General features: G+C 31.2%; 1 protein-coding gene across 1 annotated transcript in view; it reads right to left on the bottom strand.

The window, feature by feature from the left end:
* Positions 1-333: 333 nt before the first annotated feature.
* Positions 334-16,891, bottom strand: part of LOC129977481 (cytokine-like nuclear factor N-PAC) — a 41,523-nt gene continuing 24,965 nt past the window's right edge. The window contains exon 3 of the mRNA XM_056090581.1: positions 334-2,064. Within this exon, the coding sequence (XP_055946556.1) occupies positions 507-2,063 (1,557 nt within the window). The 5' untranslated portion in view covers position 2,064 and the 3' untranslated portion in view covers positions 334-506. The remainder of the gene's footprint in view (positions 2,065-16,891) is intronic.

The raw sequence follows: 16,891 nt of genomic DNA, 5'->3' as shown, positions 1-16,891 counted from the left end.
ATCTAACTTATACTTCCAGAGGTCGTAAAAAATTTTTTAGGTCAAAACTTGTATTTTAATTCCTTCAACCGATCGTACTTCATTACATTAAAAACAGCAAACGAAAAAAAAAGTATCTTTCTTTATAGGATAACATTATGTTCTGAATTGTAGGTGGCGGTTACTATTCCCCTCCTATAAGGTGGCATCTACCAACAACCTTATAAAGGGGGGGGGCAGTAGTTGCTACTTATTACAACACTGTATATGATACTGTTTAATTAAAAAAAATTTATTTAGAAAGTAATTTTTTTTTTAAAAAATAAACACTGAGAAAAAAATTATTAAACCAAATTTTGCAATTATATATTTAATGAATCTCACAGATTTATAGTGGTCAAGAACAAATAAAGACTGAAATAAAATATTGTCTCTTCAAAACACGTATTCATAACTGACGGACACAATGCCAATGCAATGAAGATTATGCTTAGATGCAATTAAACTGCCAATGATAATTGAAAGTTCTAGTATTTCGCGCCATAGTACACAGCTGCGACGTCATGGTCCCCATAGCCAAGAAGCTTGGCATGTATATAGAGTTCGTTTGCAGCTGATGTTACTGGCATCGGTTGGGAGAATTGATTGCTCATCGTATGAATTAAGGCCAGGTCATTCTGCTGATGTCTCAAAGCAGTACAAGGTGGAGTACTAAATTTATGCTCAATAATAGATTTAGCTTTATCTAAAACTTCAGGACAAGAAAATCCTTTCAAAGTAAGCAGTCTCAAGAAATCTACCTGGGAAATTTTGGTGCGCTCAGAAAGAACCAAACATTCGGCCATTGCAGCAAACGTCGTTCCCATCAAAGATTTAAGGGCAAGACTGTATTTTAAACTCTGACCCACCTCAGTACTGACAAAGTAAACAGTTTCTGACATTGCATGAAAGCATGTATTACATTCCTGAAATAATTCGGCATTTCCGGATGCAAGGATGAGCAGGTTACCTTCCATTGCGTAATTTTTCGATCCAATAAGGGATGCTTCGAGATATCTGCCGCCCCTAAGTTCAACAGCTTCTGATATTTCTCTCGATGTTTCGAAATCCATAGATGTCATTTCTACATATCCTTTCTCACTACTTTCTCCACTTTCCGCATCATTGCTGTCTGTCAGACCTGTCAACACTCCAGTAGGACCAAACAACAGAGATCTGACTGCTAAAGCATCCGAGACGCAACAAAAAGTGATATCCGAGGCCTTAACGACTTCAGCAGGGGTTTCGCTACTAATTGCTCCCGCTTTAATAAGATCCAAGCATTTTCCAGGAGTTCGGTTCCAGACTGTTACATAATGTCCAGAAGTTATTAAATGCTTCGCAATATTATGTCCCATGGTACCTAAACCTAAAAATCCGATCTTTTTCGAAGTGGGTGGAACAAATTTTTTGTATGAATCAAGACTCTCATCATCATCAGGTGAAGAATCACTTGCATTTTTAACACGAGAAATGACGCCTGTAGCAGTAGGCCTTGATGTCGACGATGTATCGTCATCATCCGACATTGATGACGGACCAATGCGTGGAAAACTACCCATATCCCTTAAGGAGTGATCTTTTGAGTTCTCTCCATCAATTACCCTCACTTTAGGGGACTTGCTCAATTTGTCGAATGAGGGCCTCTTTCTACTGATTTTACTTTCAGGGCTACTTTTACTGTCTTCCAGCTTTCCCTTCTTGGGTGATTTCTTTTTTGGTGAAACCTCCAACGAAGCATCATCATCAATTATTTCGTCTACCTTGAAAGGTCTATCTTTACTCAGCTCTATGATTTCGTCGATTGCTGTTTGAAGTAAAGCTGTCTTTTTCTTCGACTCCGGTGGAATTAAGCGTAGTGCATGATGGTTGATGGTTTCATCTTTCATCCAGGCATAGTTTTTGCTTCCCAAAAAGTAAACGTAATGGGATCCTTTCCTTGGTTTCGCAGTTGCAGGAGGCTCGGCTATCTGACCTGGCCAGGGAGGGAAGTTTTTCATTTTTGCCCATACCAGGTCTCCAACTTCAAAATTTTTCGTCACCATCCTGAAAATGATAAACGCAACTATTTAGTACATTTACTGCAAAGCAACATATACTATAAAATTTGCAAAAATATTTTTACTTGATTTCTTTATACAAACATATACTTAATTCAGTATTCATCAGAAATTCTACATCTATATTTATAATAAAGCTCAATGTGTATGTGTGTGATGGCGCTCTACAGGTCAGACCGTTTGACCTACAGCTATCAGATTTGACACATGTATACCTTGGAGGTCGGAAATGTGCCATTTTTTTAATTGCAAACTAGAATTTTAATTAATTAAAAATTAAGCGAAATTTTGGAGTTTTTCCGATATAACTTCAGAAAATGTTATAGCCCAAAATGAAGTTCAAAAAATAATTTTTCCAATGATACTAATATTTTGAACTATAAATTAAATTTCTATTTTTAACGAATTTTTTTCTAAAAATAATTTAATTATATTTTTCAACAATTTATTTTGCAAAAAATAAAATTTAAGCTGCACGAGCAAGTTACGCGTGCATGTGAAAAAAAAAATTTTTTTATCAATGCATTGCCATCACATTGCAAAAATTCAAATTAAAAAAAAAGTTAACTATCATTGCATAAAAGTGTGATTTTCAGTACGTGTCTGTATGAAATGAAATATGATAGTAAGTGTAAAGAAATTTTTTTATGAATTTATACAATATCTATATTATAATCCAATAAATCAGCTTTACTTAAGACAAATATGGTTTAATATATATCTTTTCGATTCAAGGCCCAACAGCTAACTTGTAAATAATAAAAAGTATCTCTTTGGGAGTAATATTAAATGAGTTGAAAGTAATTATAAAAAATCCACTTTTATACAGCATGAGCACTGAAATAAATAATGTTAAAAATCACACCGAAACTACGGATTTTATCTGAATTGTGCTTTTACAAAATTTTTTGTCATTCCAAAACTCTGCACGCTTTGAAAATTATATTATTTGTTGTATTTATTACAAAACATACAATTCGTGCAGGTATATTATAATGCCGCATTGAAAAGAGGCAGTCGACTCTATATGGCCGAATGGTCATAGCACTGATCTCATAATCAAGGGATTGAGAGTTCGAATCCCGCTAGAGACAATGCGATTCACAGTTTGTGTAAATATTTAATTCCTTGATTTTATGTTTCTCTTTATTTCATGTTCCAGAAGATTCTGGACATTTCTTTAGTTTACCAGACAACTGTTTTGGACTTTTCTTACTGTCTCCAGAAAAGTATTCTGGAACTTTCCCTGCTACTATAAAAGCAGAAGATTTCTCAGTCACTGTGTTCAGAGTTGAGTTAATAAATTAGCTCTACTTCTTGTGTGTGTCATTGAGTTCCACACTAGAGTACCTACGTGACAATAAAATACTTATAATTTCTAAGAGTTACAAGTAATAACAAAATATTATGGTATCGGGTAACTAGCAAAGATTTAATACTCATCAAAAATAAAAAATTTGGGAAGTAAAATGCATTATTTATGCTTTTAACTTTTTTAATTGATTTGTGGAAGGAACAGCAAATAGAAACTGAAGCAGTTTCAGTATCGGAAAACAAATAACCTACAAAGAATATTAACAATTATTTTTCAAAATGGAAAGTTTCAGCTGAACTCAGTTATGTTAGACCAAAACTATAAACATTGTGAATCTCAATATTAACATGTTAAGCACCACGTCTCGCTAGTGACTGACAGTATAAAATATGCTAAAAAAACTTTATAGTTTTTAAAAAAATGTTTTATTAACCTGTTAGTGAGCACGCATAAATGAGATACACTACAGTAGAATTCCATTTTATATCATTTTACTTATGAAAGCATGTTTACGGCTGTTCTTGCAACTCCTTTCAACGAATTGTATCATCAAAGTTTGGAATGCGAAGAGTTAATAGAGTTCTGTGAAACTGCTATTTGTATTTTAGAGATACGTGCGTTTACGTTTATCTTCTTTTCTTTGTTTTAAAAAATAATGTAGCTGCAATCAACAGCGGTATTATTCATTTGACAAACGCTCATATAAGAGCCAACTTCTTTTACAAAGCGAATTAAAACAAAGAATGATAATTTTTTTTTTTTTTTTTTTTTTTGTGATATTAATGTCCCGTTTTAAAGCAACATTAAGGCTATTTCGGACGGACCTCGTAATTTTGAATCGCGGTCAGATGACGTGGACGACACCTAAGCTGGCAGCCCCCTCCCCAAACTTCCACAACACACCAGCGGGAGGGCGTTTCGCTCCGACGGATTTAACGGGCACCAGACCCGCTTATACAACGGTTCTCGGTGGAATCGGCTCTCCAACCTGAAACCCTCCGATTCCGAAGCCGAGACCTACCCAACAAAAAGAAAACAGAATTAGGTTTTAAAGAAATGAACGATGTATCATCAGATATAAAGAAGATGTGAACCAGTCAAAATGACAAACACACCAATATCGTAAGGTTTAGCTGCGAGATATTCCAGAGATGTATCCGTGAGGGACATTCTAAGTACAGTAGACTCCCGATTATCTACGCCTGCCGCACAAAGTTTTTTTTTTTTTTTTGACTGATTTTTTCAAAAAGTTGTAGTTTTACAGTTATGCTTTTGTAATTACATAATACATTACAGTATTAAAACAGTACATATGTATTAATTTTTCTGTGTATCCTTGACGTCTCTCGTAAGTACAAAGCACTTTTCTGTTTTCATTAACAAAATGCAATTTAGGTTAGTTTTGAGTGATATACTAAAATATTAAGCGTTAGTTAAACATTTCCTGCTATTTATTTTACGTTTTATTGTACATAAAACGATTTTTCAAAGTAGGAATAACTATTTTCTCTTTTGCTATACCCGTTTTTAGCTTTTCTTGGATTATCCGCGATTTTTGTTATCCGCGGCGGCCGCGCCACCCAATTCCACGGATAATCGGGAGTGTACTGTATATTTTTTCAAACTGCAATGAAGTAAGATTCTTGTTTTTTATGTGTAAATTTCAATTCCCCCCTCAATATATTTTTTAGTTTTGTATTAGAAATGTAAATATTTCTAATACAAATATTCATAATTTCATTTCTTGTATTTTCAAGTCATTCAGCTAATTCCTTTGTCATTTTATATTGTTTTGGATTTTATGATTTTGTTTCCGTCCTTTTCTTAAATAAATTGCTTAAAATAATTATATTCATTCATGTTTATAACCAGTTACAACCTAATTTTAATAATTATCATTTTAAAAATTCTTTTGAAAAATTTAGCTTAGAAGCTGAAAAAGATCAACAGTTTTAGCGCAATGACAACAAACTAAATTCCATTTATCTACTTCAGTGTTTCCCTATCCTTTTCCTCTCATACTCTTCGATTGATTTTTTTTCTTCTTCATTTATTTAGAACATACAATGCCCCCCCCTCCCCGAGAAGCGTTTTTACCACACGAAGAATTATTAATTAATGACATTAAAACCTTTGCTTAGTATTAAGAATTAAACAACTCGAATTTAATATTTAAGAATTTATTTTTGTTTTAAAAATTCTATTTTTATTATCTCGCATAAAAAGTATATAGAACAAAAGTATTAACCCTTAACTGGGGACGTGAGGTCTGTGAGACCGCTAGCGATGGATTTTCTGTCACCCCTATTCTATTTTACGCTCAATTGAATGGATTGACCCTGTAGCTTCCAGTTTTGAGACCGTGCACTTTTTCAACCGATTTCAGCAGATGCTTTAAAAAATATTCCAGTTATTTCTTCGAGCGCGGTCTCTAAGACCGCATTTCCCTGTTAGTGTGCCAACGATAAACAAGGCTTAGCAGATGGCGCTAAAACTTGGGTCCCGAAATATCATCCTGTTTACTAATCCTATTATGGAGCAGTGCTCCAAACACTTTTAAATGAAGCAGAAGGGGATTTTAGTGATAAGGATAATTGTACTGAAGAGTTTTTCGAAGAAAGCTCGCATTCAACTGATTTTGATATATATGTTCAAACATACATATCAAAAAATTAATTAATTTACCAAGATATGTATACAGAATTTATAGGTAGATTTTTATACTAGTTCTTATCCTGTATGTTTCAAATGCCCTAGAAAACCGTGCTATGAAGATCACACAAGCCGATAAAAATGAACCAATTTTACCCATTGCCATTTTTTTTTTAAATTTTTAATATAATTGTTGAATTTTACATTATATTGTCTTCTACATACCTTCATATACTGTAGAAATAAATATGATTTAAAAAGTAATATGCTTTTTCAAGAATATTATTTAACATGTAATTTCAGAAGAAAATTATGTTCCAACGAATTTACTTTTTTCAATGATAATATATTTTGAAAAATTTCTAAAACGTATCTATATATCAAGAAAAATATATACAAAATATATTGGCAATTTTTCATAATAATACATTTATTAGAAAGTTTAATTTGAGTGTAAATGAAATGCGGTCTCGTACCTCCCCAGTTAAGGGTTAAAATTGCCACACAAAATTCGACTTCGAAGTCTACTTGAATCTCCACGTTTCAGATCCCTATGCGCCCTAAAAATAAATTTTTTCATATTACTTAGGCTTATTACCTTCTTACAAAGCGAGCAGTGTGTAACAAATTGATGTTTTGGAATTTCTCGATTGATATTTTTGTATCCGTTCAACTCGTATGAGATACGAATTTTGAACAGCTCATTGGTTTATAAGTATTCTCTAATGTACATAGAACAAGCTCACAGTTACTCAAATAATAAACAAACCATTCAATAAATTCAAGTATAGTAGACTAAACACCCCGCACAGCATCCGCAGAAATGTATTCTATTCTTTCGAGCAGTTTTAGAAGTTCCGCGCATGCCCATTAGCTCCAATTCGGAAATAGCATGAAGAAAGAATTAATGTCTCGCAAATCGGAACTGGAATTATCTGTACAGAAAAACAGCGAGTTTCGCATTATACAATCGCGAATAGTATTGTTCCATTTTTGGAAGCAGTGACTACGATCCTCTACTCTTGCAATCTTTAGAAATCTGTTTTTGGATGAGGGGGGGGGGGAATTAAAATGCTCAGTATTTTCCCTGTTTTTATAAAAATGTTCAAATTTCCCTGCATTTTTAAAGCTTTTTTAAGACAATTTTTAAATTTCTTGCGTTTTTCTGGTTTTCCCGGTGGCGTTGCAACCTTGCTTAATGTCTTCAGTGTAGATCCGCACAAATTTTGAACCAAATGCGCCAACGAAATGATGAGCAGCTTCGCACTCAGATTTCGTAATTAAAATTGTAGTTCAGTGCCAAATTTTGGATACCTGAAAATAAAAATCTGAGCGCTTGTTGCGTTCTCGATCGAAGAATACACGCTTTTTTTCTATGGGGGGGGCAGTGGGGGAACAATACTTTTATTAGGGAAGAAGTCGCTAGGAATCCTCGTCTCTATGAGTTCACATTCCGACAGATGAATACAGTATTGAAATAACTATCCATCATGAAAATCTATTATTCAAATAGAAAATAAGTTAAATTCGATCCTTTGAGTTTTACAAAATTAGGTTTGAACTCAGACAGTTATAAACTCATGTTGGAAGCTATTTTGTATGGCGCATTATTTATTATTAATACAAACATATGAAGAGATTTCCCCCTCTGCACGATGTGTATTGATGAAATATATTAAACTGACAGTGTTTGACGACCAGTTTCTTTGCACAGATTACTGGCTTTTTAACCTGTTATATAATTAAAATAGAAAGCGTTTTTTTTTTTTTTTTTTTTTTTTTTTTTTTTTTTTGAAAATTCACCTAGTTATTTGATGTAACTGAAAATCAAATTCAATAGCATTACTTTATAGAAATTTTTTAAAAAAAGTGTACGTATTATGAAATAAAAGAAGTGAAAATACTACTACGATGTTAATGATTGGCAAAAGCACGTAAATTGAAAGTTTTCATGGATAAACTTGAATTAAATGTTCTGTTTGAAGCCTTTCGTGGTATATGTTCTTTCCTCCGATTAAATCGACTTTTTGGTAACACGACGAACCTTTCCCAGAACATTTTAAATAATATTTTATTACTCTATTCGGAACGTTGAGTTCATTGCAACTGTAAAGCGTTCAATGAAGCAGTCGGGTGATGCATTATTTACTGATTGTTGCCATTCAATAATCTATCTATACTTATAATAAAGCTCAATGTGTGTGTGTGTGTGTGTGTGTGTGTGTGTTGGCGCTCTACAGGCCAGGTCATTTGACATACAGCTATCAAATTTGGTACATGTATACCTTAGAGGTCGGGAATGTGCACCTGGGGTCCCTTTTTTTGAAATTTTAATTAGAATTTTAATTATTAATTAAAAACTAACTTTCCCGCCAAAAAAATCTTCCATTTTCCCCCACCGCCAACTTCAATTTTTTTTTCTCCCAACAGAAATGAGGCTAGGGTTAACATTTTTCGGCGGATTATTTCAAACGATTCTGTTTATTTTCTTAATGTTTTATGCATTCAAAATTACACATTGTTAATTAATCCATGTTTCACATTCATTCTGAAGTACTTTTGAATTAAAATAACACAGAATAAAGGAAATTAAAAATGTATAATCTGCATAGCGTTACCCCAACTGGCGTAGAAAAATTCACGCACTTGCGTTACCGGAGCTGGCGAAGAAAATTCACGCATGCGCATTCTGACTGTTACCATGACAACCGTTATCAAAGGTTGATTTAAATTATTTTTAGGTTAGTTGCATGCTTTTGTAAGTAAATTGTATTTATGTTATATATTTTTTGTATATGCTTATAGTTTTAAGTACATCGTTTTTTAATTAGATTTTTTTAATCTGTTTTCAATGATTTAAATTATTTTTAGGTTAGTTGCATGCTTTTGTAATTAAATTGTATTTATGTTAGTTATATATTTTTTTCTATATACTTATAGTTTTAAGTACATCGTTTTTAAAGTAGTTTTTTAAACCTGTTTTCGACTGATTATTTTAAACGATTCATTTTATTTTCTTAAAGTTTGATGCATTTAAAATTAAACATTGTTAATAAATCGATCTGTTCATGATGAATCTGAGAAAATTTTGTTGACAAATTCTTGAGATATTACATAACTTAAGAAAGATATTCTTTAGTGCCCATAAAGTTTAAACGCTCAGTGACTCTATTATCAGTAATCATATTATTAAAAAAATGCTTTGTTTCAGTAAAAAATATTGTATTAATTGCAGTTTAGTCATTTCCATTTTAATTTTAAGCATAAATTCTTCCGGAACTAACAGAAAATTAGAGAGATACATATTATGTTATGGCTGAAGGACTTTATATTATTATGAGTGAATTACATGACTATCAAAATTTGAAGCTTTAAAATATTTGATGAAGAAGCTATTAAAGTAGGAATTACATAAAATATTTAATTATTAAAATTTTAACGAGCATTAAGATTGGCGAACCGGCTGGTCGCCAAAGGCGGCTAGTACTTATATAACGCTCAATGTGTGTGTGTGCTGGCGCTCCACAGGCCAGACCGTTTGACTTACAGCTACAGAATTTGGTACATGTATACCTTAGAGGTCGAGAATGTGCACCTGGGCTCCCTTTCTAAAATTTTTAATCATTAATTAAAAACTAATTTTCCCGCCAAAAAAATCTTCATTTCCCTACCGGCAAATAAATAAGGCTTGTTCCCCCCCCCCACGCTAATGAGGCTAGGCTTCACATGTTTTCGACCGATTATTTCACACGATTCTGTTTATTTTCTTAATGTTTGATGCATTTAAATTTAAACATTGTAATTAATCGATCTTTCAGATTCATTCTGAAATACTTTTGAATTAAAATAAAACAGAATAAAGGAAATTAAAAATTTCTAATCTGCATAGCGTTACCCCAACTGGCGTTGAAAATTCACGTATGCGCATTGTGTTCTGATTGTTTACATTTATTTTCAACGGAAGCGGAATTATTTTTAGGTTAGTTGTATGCTTTTGTAATTAAATTGTATTTATGTTAGTTTAAGTTCATCGTTTTTTAAGTAATTTTTTTTACCTGTTTTCGACCGATTATTTTAAACGATTCGGTTTATTTTCTTAATGTTTGATGCATTTAAAATTAAACATTGTTAATTAATAGACCTGCTCATGATGAATCTGAGAAAATTTTGTTGACAAATTCTTGAGATATTATATAAATTAAGAAAGATATTCTTTAGTGCCCATAAAGTTTAAATGCTCAGTGACTTTGTTTTCAGTAATCATATTATAAAAAAATGCTTTGTTTCAGTAAAAATTATTATTATATTAATTGCAGTTTAATCATTTCCACTTTAATTTAAAGCATAAATTCTACGGGAGATAACAGAAAATTAGAGATATACATATTACGTTACGGCTGAAGGCCTTTATAATATTATGAATAAATTATATCATTATCAAAATTTGAAGTTTTAAAATATTTCGACGAAAAAGCTATTAAAATAGGAGTTACATAAAATATTTAATTATTAAAATTTTAATGAGCATTAAGAAAGGCGAACCGGCTGGTAGCCAAAGGCGGCTAGTAAGTAATAACGAGCGATTTCTGTGCCACGTACAACATCTGTCCATCAGTAACTGAAAGGACTCATTCTTTGAGGCTGCCCTGCATATCGCGTCTTAATTAAAAACGAACCATCTCGAGAACTCACACGCACATTAAATGGAGAAGTTATTTGTTAAAATGTGAAAAAATAATACATTAACTGAGTAATTATTTTACATTAAGCAATTACAATTTTCCGATTATTAAATTTTTTTTGCAAGACATCGATAATAAAGATTTTCATGGTTAAAATACTTAAGTTATTCGCCTTACTGGGAATGCACCTGCTTTTTTTTAAATTTTCTTTTTTAAAGAATTAGCAAGGGGAAAAAATATATATAACAAACTTTTTCACGAAATAAATACCTGACGCATGCGCTAAAGGATGGAGGGATTCCGAAACCGAGAATCAAAAATACTAATGTCCCCCTGTCAGAAAATGAATTCTCCGCATCCCCCTTTTGTTTATTTATTATTATTATTTTTAATTTTTACAGTATGAAGTACGAAATGTGTTGTGTTAAGATGAAATACCTCAAAGAGAAAATAACATTAAATGAAATCGACAAGTCAATAATTTAGCTTTCAATAAGTAAAGAGTAAAGAAAATACGTGAAAATGTTATTTTTAATAATTTTCTTCTGAGGATAAAAACGGATTTTCTACTTTAACATTTTATATTATTAAGAGATCGTGAGAATAGTTTAACTTCTTATACTGATTTATAAGCAAGCAGGGGAAAAAAAAAAAAAAAAAAAAAAGAAAAAAAAAAAAAAAAGAAGTTAAATACTAACAACACCCGCAAGGCGTTGTCGTTAACATGATGGACGTTTGTGATACCAAAAAACAATAAAATTATGGGAATATCAGAAATAAATAAATAAAACTAAATAGTGGTATTCAAAATTTGGTTGCAGAAGATATAAATGTTTTTTTTGGAGTATCAAGAACAATGCACTTAGTATTTCTCAGGACTTTATAAAATTGTACAAATAATAAGCAGTAAGAAATACATGTCAGCTAATGTCGCAACACAAGAGCAGGAATTCCCCCCTTCGATCATTTTACATTACTATGACATTTTGATAGGGATTTCTTTGATACGTGTAGATTTAGGATAGGAAATCTTAGGTACCCTTAAAAGAATGTAGTAAACATTAGGGAATTTTCCTTTGTTGTATCCTTTCAATCGAAGCGTGACAACCTGCTGAAATTAGCAATTTTTCTAGAGAGAGTGTAGAATTAATTAAATAAAAAATTGATTGGATCAGGAAATAAGAATATAGTTAATACAGGTTAAATTAAGATAAATATTATTAACAATTTAAATTAGATTAAGAAATATCATTATATATATATATATATATTCTAAAACACAGTTATTGATTGACACAAAATAAAATATTCTTTACGTAATTTATCTCCTTTTCAATGTAAAACAAAACCGAATTTTATGATGAATTCGAGAAATTTTTATTGAATGATTCCTTGGGATATTGCAGAAATTATTTTTAAAAAAAATTCTATAGTGCATTAAGATTTCGATATTGAAAGATTCTGTTTTCCATATACATATTTGGTTTCAGGAAAAAGGTTTTTAAATTAACTAGTTTAATCACTGCTTTCTTACTACAATGCTCACAGATCGGCCATTTTTCAGATGGAATAAAAAAGAAACTAAAAAACTTAAAATTCCCTACATTTTCCCAGTTCACCAGGGGCCGTGGCAACTCTGATTTAAGGCTAGATATCTACGAGAGGTCTCAAGCTGGAAGCTGTTTCCCAGCTAAATCTCCCCCCCCCCCAACCTTCATGCATTTATATCATGAAAGATTTAGTTATTCTTCAAATTATCAAAATTTATATCTGGCTTACCAGATGTAAAAACCTAACCGAAATGGACTCGATAATTTATTGGTTCCATATGGACAGATACTCGCATTCCTAGGCTTAAGGCAGAAATTATCATCATAAAAACAACATTTTCTCAAGGTGTTACTTCAAAGTACGGAATAAAGAGCATTTTCCATCACTATAAAATACCTCATTAGTAGCACTGGATAAACAATCATTTAGAAACGTTAGGTAAAATTAATTTCCTTTTAACCAAATCAGGAAATTTCAATACGTTAATATTAATTTCTACACAAAACTACTTTTAATAAGCATTCTTGAATATATTCTCGCTTTGCTCATACATTTTTTCGCACACTCCAATTAAAAACTTAACTCATTGCAACTTGATTAACTTTTTTCAACTGTATCTGTTATTTCTTATGAGAATCTATCGAGGAACATTATTACTAGGGTGCCTAAACTAATTTTATCTTAAAAAATGAGTACTTTAGAGAAAAATTAATCAATCTTAATATAGTATGTATATATATTTATAACAGAACTTTGAGTTCGATGAAATAAATTAAGTTGGGTATTAACTATGCATGTGTGCAATTTTATACAAACAATAAAACAAAATTTCAAATATTTTTTAATGCAAGTTTTTTTTTTTTGAAAAATCTTAGACTTTCATCGCATATTTTACATTATACTACAGACAATAGTATTATTACATAAGGGGGACAAAAAAAAAGTTATATTGCTACTTCAGAAATCCAATTTCCCCGAAAAAAGATTTGAGATAAACAAATCTAGCAATATAAAAAATCATGCTAATTTTTATTGAATATGCAAATAAAAGGTTGTTTCTTAAAAAAATTTTTTTTTTCCAAACACTTTCAATTCGTTCAAATTTTCTACTAATAACTTTATTAAATTCATTAGATTTTATTACTAATGAAAAATTTCTTGTTAGTCGAACAAGTGCATTAGCTTTATATTCAATTTCAGCAATTTCTTTTCCCATACAGATCAAGAAATCAAACTTACAATTACTAATTTCGCCATCTCCCCCCCCCATAGCTAATATTTTGAATTGGCTGATGCTACTAACTTTCTCACTTCTTTAGTAATGGTTACTCAATAATTAAAGGATGTAATCATAGACTACATGTTGTCAAACATATAACATTTTACATTCCCTATTTTAACTAATGTTGAATCCTCAATCAAAAATTGCTTGTTCATAATTTTCAAACTCTCCACAATTTTTAAAAATTTATGATCTTTAAACAAATAAAATTCATCCTGACATGAAAATTATAGAAATCGAGTAAAGATGATCCGACTAGGAAATCTTGTATACTCCAAGAGAATAGCATCTGATGAAAGTGCAATTAGTTTAGTTAAATTAACGTCCCATTTTAAAGCAACACTAGGGCTACTTTGGGGATGGACCTCGTAATTCTGAACCGCGGTCAGATGACAAGGACGGCACCCCTTCACCCGACTTCCACACCAGCGGGAGGAGTTCGGCCCTGACGGATTTAGCGTGCACCAGACCCGCTTACACGACACTTCTTGGGTGGAATCGGGTCTCGAACCTGAAACCCACAGGTTTCGAATCCGAGATCTTATCACCGAGCTACCGCAGTCTCGATAAAAGTGCAAAATAAGCACACGTTTTCTTGTTTTTTTAGTTCACATCTACTAGTTCTTACCCAGAAACATGTTTTCATTGATGCAAAGTATTATGCATTCTAGTATTTTAAAAATAAACTGCTGAAAAGTATGCTTCAAAAACATACAATTTTATCCGATACTGATTTTATGGAATGTTAAGTCTTTCAATAATTTCTCGCTTCTGTATTCACTTTATCCATTGCAGAACAAGATACACTGCTAGAAAAATTATACTGGCATTAGCAACTTACCAAAATAATTTCAACTGAGAAATTCTTTCAAAACTTTTTTAAAAAAATAATACAATAATTGTTTACAATTACAATAATTGCCGTGAATGCCACAAATACACAGATTTTTATTTTCAGAGTTTCAATATAATAAGAGGGAAAAAATCAATTATGCCTCGAAACTTTTTGGTCGGCCAATTGAATAATTTATGACAGAGCCAATTTTTAGAAACTTTACCAAATTTCATTTATCAAAGTTACTGCGTCCGTCCCCCTTCTTTAAACATTGTTCGTATACATGTGAAAATACAAACCAACAAATGATCAATTAATTGATGGATTTGGTTCAAAATTTTTATATGGATCTATACTTTAGATGCTAAAATTCTGTGCTAAATTTAACCGATGTAGCAATATGCGTTTTGAAATTATACCACTTGCGCTCGGACAAACCAACAGCAGGAAAACTTCCTGAAAATGAATTCTATTCAAAATCTGGCACAAATCTTCAAAATTGGTATTAAGCATTTTTCAGCAATCGCGTTCAAAAACAGACATTTTCAAAAATGTGTTATTTAAAGGTTTGAATCATGGAAAAATCAAGGGCAAAAATCTCCACTTCGAATATATATTTTTTTTGCATCAAAATTCTTTATTTTTGAATAATTCGTATAAAAAGGAATTTTATAGGCATTAATTTATTTCTGGCATCTTTTTGAAAGAGTAACTAATGACTTACAAGTAACTCTGGAGCATCAAACATTTTGCTTTACTTTTATATTTGGAAGCTTTGAATCATTCAGAGTATTCACTTATCGAAGTTCATAACAAATTCCCGACATAAGTTTTCACCTTTGCATAAATATTAATTGAAGTAAAATTACTTAAATAATTCACTAATGGCGAGCTACTAAATGATGTTGAGATATAATTAATAAATGCTCGTCAAGCGAGTAATTACGTGTAGAAATACAATGATGCGCTGAGGTTACGGTTAAAACAACACTCCTTGTTTTATATAAATACATAAAATTTCCCTCTCCCACTAAAAGGAATTTTTCTTCCTATCAAAAATAAGCTAAAGGAGGTCAAAGAGTAATGAAATGGCTATTATATATATATGCAAGCATTATTTTATGTGAAGCAGAATTCAGGTGTGACAAGCACTGAAGAGACTTCGTATTTTTAAGTTCGTTTTATTTTCTCGCGGGAGGCAGACATGCTTATTTACAAGAAGGCGCGGTCAAGGCACGTCCGCCACAGCACGTTGCAAAAGCAGAAGTCGGGAAGAAGCGCGAAATAAATTATCCCTCGTCTTATATAACATGAAATATGAATAGGAAATTTATATATTTTTTTTACAATGCTAATATATTATGATTCTGATGGTGATTTCTGACGCATGTCAATCATAAGTAAGGGAATCACAGGGATCTTTTAAAAAAATTGGCTTACTGGGCATTTTTCTAGCCCTTCACGCGGAGTGTGGGAAAGTGTCGGCGTATAGCCGATTCAGCAATTTTATAAAGCTTCTCTTGAATTAATTAAGTAGAGAAAATGGGATTGGATCAAGAAATAAGAGAATGAACTTACTATGGGCTAAATTAAGATAAAACTTTGTAAATTAATTAAAATTGAAATCAGTTTAAAACATAATTGCATATTATTATAAGGATAAGTAAATGAAAAGGATATATTTTCCCCATTCTATCAACATTTACCTAACCAGAATTTGATTTTATTAAATCCTTTAAAGACTGACAGATCCGAAACTGCAAAGAAAATAAAACCTGTAATCGTTGTTTTATTAATATTTTTTTAATCTCTTCATCAGAAGGAAAATATAAGCCTTAAAGGCCTTTATTTATCAAAAATAGGCAATTTTTAAGATTTTAATGACACTACAAATCCGACTGCTGAATTAAGATATTTTGTAAAAGATGAAATACACAATTAGATTATATAAACATCTGAAAGTATGCTGAAGTAATATATTATTTCAGAAAACATGTTGTTCAAAGTTTGCAATGCAGTAATTTGAATAAAAATTTTAAGATTTCTTAGTTTTAACTTTTGTTCTTTTTAAATCTTGTACAGTAAATGGTCACTATTCTATCCATCACAAAGCTTATATTAAAAAAAAATGCTGTTGAATAATATTTGACAAAACTTAACAGTAAACAGTTCACCAGACGAAAATTAATAAATTTACTTTGTTCCAAAAAGAAAATGTATAAATTTTACAAAAGTTCGACATTACACTCATAGTTTTATCAAATAAAATGTAGCAACTCTGTCAAAAATATTTTTAAATTGGTATTCTAATTTATTTATTAATATAAATTAAGATTTTAATACTAATGTATAAAAGTATTTAAACTTTAACAATATTTCACTAATATATATACAATTTACACAAATTAAATATTGAATCCTTAGCATATACTTTAAGAATATTATCTAAAATGAGGATATGAAATCTTCAACATGACTCTTAAATAATTAAAAAAA

The sequence above is a fragment of the Argiope bruennichi genome, chromosome 1 (genome assembly GCF_947563725.1).
Source record: "Argiope bruennichi chromosome 1, qqArgBrue1.1, whole genome shotgun sequence".
NCBI lineage: Eukaryota > Metazoa > Arthropoda > Arachnida > Araneae > Araneidae > Argiope > Argiope bruennichi.
Note: the sequence above shows the minus strand (reverse complement) of the source record. Positions and strands in the feature narration are given on the sequence as shown.